This window comes from Temnothorax longispinosus, unplaced genomic scaffold, assembly GCF_030848805.1.
Source record: "Temnothorax longispinosus isolate EJ_2023e unplaced genomic scaffold, Tlon_JGU_v1 HiC_scaffold_183, whole genome shotgun sequence".
Classification (NCBI taxonomy): domain Eukaryota; kingdom Metazoa; phylum Arthropoda; class Insecta; order Hymenoptera; family Formicidae; genus Temnothorax; species Temnothorax longispinosus.
In genome coordinates this window covers 1-5,000 of record NW_027269996.1, presented here as the reverse complement: position 1 = coordinate 5,000, position 5,000 = coordinate 1, and the positions used below count along the sequence as shown (strand labels likewise).

Below are 5,000 nucleotides of genomic sequence, written 5' to 3'. Positions count from 1 at the left end.
TTAATATTTCATATATGTATAAATATATATGTAAAGTATAGATGGATAAATAATATTTATTTTTTAATGCACGATTTGAATACAAAAGAAATTAATTGATTTTCTTGGTAGAAACCTGATTACAGAACTGTACAGAAATTGGATAATAAAAGATTTATTATATTCATCCTCTTTTTACATCGATGTATCATAATTTATACATTAAATTGATTTGTGTAAGTGATACATCAAATATTTGCATATCCGATCTTGATACAAATATATTCACATTTACATACACGTAGTGAGAGAGCTTACGAGGTAAAATGTTTTACCGAACGTTTATTTTTGGAGTAAAACGTTCTTATCTTAAAATTGATAACGCTCTTCACGATAGGCAGCGCTATCGATGCTTTCCTTAATCAGAAATTTGCAAACATTGATTATCTCATATAGATATTATTTTTAAATATATTTAGTAGTCTTGAAAACTAGAATTTGTCGACCAAGATTTTCTATATTGTTGCGCGCTTAAAAAATAGCGATGTACGTACTCTTTTATCGCGATATTAACGATAAATAATGAACGAAGGAAATTATTGTGATATCCTGAGTCTATTCCGCCATATGTAAAAATAGAGTAACTTTCATAGTATTTAAATTAAGCACCTGCAAAAGCGTCTTAAGTCTTAATGTTTACGTGATGTTTGCAGTACAACATAGTTTCTAATATAATTGCTGATAACAGGCTTGTGATGCGCGACGATATGGCTATATCAAAGTTCAAGCAACTTTCATTTATTTATACTATAACGTGTGCCGAGTTTAGCATTTTTCGTGGAACTGAGTTTTATAGGTATAAGTGACGGATGGCGCATCGCGTTTCGAAACACCGAGGTACGTCGACGAGAGATCATCGGAAATTCCAACAAATCCCTAAAAATACTAAAATATAAAAACATTATCTGTACATTATCCTACACATAAACTTGCACGAATTAAGATCTACGATATGGACAACTGCGCAAATGACACGATATCCCTAAAAAAGATATAATAGAGCTAAAAGAAAAAAACTCAGTCTCTCCGTTTTGCAAAGTCGCGACGGAGCAAGAAAATGAACGAAAGAATAAACTTTTTTTATCCTTCTCTATTTTTTTGCTTCTTCGAGAATTTATAGCAGGATTTAGAAATCCCCCCTTTCTTTTTGGACGATGGTTCGTTTAAATGCGCGTTGAACGTTTATGGGAGAAGCAACATGCGTTCTTTTTTCCTTTTTATCGTGAAATACGGATGTTATCACGGGTGTCCGCGATGCTGATGTAGATTGTGCAACTCGTATGCGAGGTGACAGCACTCGGAGTCGCTCCATCGATGCTGGTCGCGGATTTTGTCGTTCGGCCCCGACGCATCCGACATCTAAAAGAAAGACAATCATTCGCTAATTCAACAAAAAGCGACTTTGGGTCAAGAAAATGGAATTAATCACCTCTCTCTCTCTCACACAGAAAAGAAAACATTGGACATCTGCACGATAAACCTTCGATTAATAAATGAATTAACTTGTCCTGTCCATTCAGACGATCGCCATTGTTAATTGTTAGTTAAATTATGTCAAATATATTTCTCAGTGTAGTAATTAAAAGAGTGTGTTTTTACCCAATATTAAAATCTTATATTTAATCTCATATTAAATATACATAAAAATGATTTTAAGTCCTACGAAATATTTTATTATTGCTTCTTCTATATTAAATTAAATATAAATATAAATTTACAAGCGTAATAAAATCAAATTGTTTAATAACAAAAGTTTAATTTTTTTATGATTTGATTATTTGATTTATTTACACAATTACAAATTGGAAAAAAATCTCTTCCTGTCTCTCTAAATGTCTAAATATTTGCGCTTTCGAGATTGATTGTTCTTGCCTGGCTTTCTCGTTCAGTCTCATATCTATTCCGCGATGTTGAATGGTATCAGAGCACGATGAAAAAAAAGAGAGAGAGAGAGAGAGAGAGAATTTTATCGGCAACTGGATTACGGGTATTACGTAGTGGACGCGATACTCGCGGATACTCGTGCAAAACGATGATACTCACCGAGCAGAAAGAGAGCAGCGATTGATCCGTGTACTTGCTGCACATGAGTGATGTATGATTAGCATGATGAGTCTGCGTCGTTGGTTGCGTCGGCGGCTGGCCGTTACCGGCAATCTCTAAGTAGCCATGGCTGCTCGCTAAACTACCTCCTCTCGTTCCAACATCTGCAAAATTGCATTGCGGGTCGTATACGTTGCAATATGTTGCGTACCGCATAACGCTGCGACTCGGGTAGATTTCGAGCATTCAAGTGAACGCTCCTCTTTGCAGCAACGGTATCGACCGGATTCTCTGACTTCGAATTTAGTCATTTTAAGGGCGCCAACTCGTCGCGACGTCTGACTTCTCTCACGGTGTATCATGCTATATTATTTTCAGCATAGCTATGAAATATTCCCACTTTAGGATTTCTAAGGCGACAGAGAAAAAGGACCTCAAGTATCACTTATTTAACGTCTAACATTCTCGTCGACCAATGTGTGTGTGTGTGTGTGTGTGTATAGCGAATTTTAAATTTTTTAAATAAATCTGTTATGCCATTACTTACGTTACATGTTTAGCGATTTACAATTAGTTAAATACCACAATACCTAATTTATCTATTATTTATATAATTTATTCGAAGGATTAAAAACGATTAAGGGCCGATTTCACCATCTCCGATTAACTGTAGCCTTCGATTAAAATTAAACTCACTCTTCGTTTCTTTCTAAGGGGGACAGTTAGAAAGAGATGAAGAGTGAGTTTAATCGAAGGTTACAGTTAATCGACATTGGTGAAACTGGCTCTAATTTAAGTTACACAAAATTAAAAAAATGCAATAATTGTTTCGTATTTTCATATTTTATGAATTTCTGAAATAATAAAAGCCTATTTAAAGTATTCTGGAAAAAATTTGGCAGAAGAGTTGTAATCATTTTTTTAAATTATCAGCGTAGACCGTCTTTTAATCACTTATTAAAGAAAATTAAAATCAAAACAGTTTGAACAGTTAAGAGTTACTTCGATGAAACTTCGATTAACTTAGTTGGCAATTAAATTATCGAGTAATGCCTATGTCATTTTCTTAATATAGATATAAATAGAGTTATTATAATTTTTTGTTTAATGTAGACGGAGAGAAAGATTAGATCAGAAAGAATGAATTTTACTTATTGTTAGAAAAATTTAGTCAATTCGTTGGATTGCAATCACGTCGATAAGGTTAATTAAAGTTCAATCGAAGTCGCTCCGAAACACCATGACTTAACAAGAACGAGACACACATAAAGGGACACGACGTTTCGTAGGCTTTAAGGGGACACCTTGTGTACTCGCCATCGAGTGGGTGGATCGACGAATGGCACGATCCTGGAAAAAATAGGAGGGCGCCTTCCAGCGCGACTTCCACCATCTAGGCTTTCTCGAGTGCCGACGACTGGATTTTGCGACATTGTTGCAACTGCACGTGCTGACCGAATGCGTCGACGGTCTCTGGCCCCATCGAATCCCGCGGTGTATCCACTTGATACCGCGAAGTGTACTCGATACTTCGGTTCTCACCTCGCCGTTCAGGAAGCAATACAGCACCGCCACGAAAAAGCCCTTCCAGAAACATAAAGATAATACCGCTCTTTTGCTCGTCGATCTTAATTCTCATCCAGCAAAAAGCTTGGATCCTTGTCTCAAACGCAAACCTTTAAAAAACTATAGCATTCTTCATATTATAAATTGTAAAGAGACATGTAATAAACATCATTTAATCATTTTATTTAAATATACTTCCACTCAAAAGTTTAGTCTTTTATTTAGTTTTTTTTATTTTCCCCATTCAATAATCATGCGTTTGTTTGTAAATTAAATTTGCATTTTATTAGTTAAAAAATACATGTTAAGAGAAAGAATGCAATGAATTAAAATTCAGTAAGAGATAAAAAGAAAGAGAAGGAATTATACAATAAGTTAAAAAAATCTAAACTACCATCTGTGCTGTTTAAATATTTCACTGTTCAAAGATATATAAAACTAATAAGCAGCACTTCTGAGTATCAAATTTAAGATATAAAATTATCTATCCAATTATCTGCTCCAATACCGCGTTTAACTCAATTTTTTTGACTTTATGGGTTAATTAGCTCAATTTTTGCAACACTGATCAACTTAGCTAGTTGGTGAGACATAATTGATGAAGTCGTTACGAGCGCACGATTTCTTGCGTAATAATTTTAAGGCAGTTTGGCGACCAGTAAAGTAGATTAGTGCTATTAATAATTGCGCGTTACCTGGAAAGATGCGAACAACTGGTCGCAGAAGAGCCATACGACTTCTACGGTCTCATTTACGCCGATGCTATACGACATCCCAATAAAGAACGCGTAGTGAACTCCAAAGAGCGGCACCAGAACTAATGTGCTTCTAGTCCATCGCCTAATTATCATATTAGATATATATGTATATTCAATTATATATAAAATAATTTTATGCATATACCATTTCATCATAAAAATTTCATCAAAACAAAAATAATATTTTAAATTATATTGTATTTTTCTATCGGAAATATAACTTTTGTTACACATACACACAGAGCTTACTTGTATCTTTCCGTTTCTTCCGACATGGTAGACTTGAGTTTCACCAGCAGCACTCTTACGATGTTGATGAAAAGCACGAAATTTATCTAGCGTAGCCAGATAAGAACAGATGGATTTTAATGTGCGACTGAATTAATTACGAGCGCAACGAGGCATGCTTACCAAAATAGAGAGTATCGTGGGCACCCGTATGAAGAGGAACAAGAGAGAGTTCTCGTTGGTCGTCCAGCAATAGTTATCCTGGAATATGATCCTCGTAACTACCCAGGGTAAGATAAATATAGCTGGCAAACCTGTAAGGCAAAGTTGTGACGATCGCATAAGAAATGTATTAAACGGATTATG

The 5,000-nt window shown here is 35.0% G+C and overlaps 1 protein-coding gene across 1 annotated transcript; it reads right to left on the bottom strand.

Moving 5' to 3' along the window:
• Nucleotides 1-138: 138 nt before the first annotated feature.
• Nucleotides 139-4,994, bottom strand: LOC139823800 (vasoactive intestinal polypeptide receptor 1-like). Its single transcript, XM_071796289.1, has 6 exons — nucleotides 4,818-4,994; nucleotides 4,656-4,741; nucleotides 4,344-4,488; nucleotides 3,387-3,666; nucleotides 2,083-2,246; nucleotides 139-1,398 (listed from the first exon to the last, which is right to left on the bottom strand). Exons 1-6 carry the CDS (start codon nucleotides 4,974-4,976, stop codon nucleotides 1,279-1,281), a joined length of 954 nt encoding a protein of 317 aa, XP_071652390.1. The 5' UTR covers nucleotides 4,977-4,994; the 3' UTR covers nucleotides 139-1,278.
• Nucleotides 4,995-5,000: the final 6 nt, after the last annotated feature.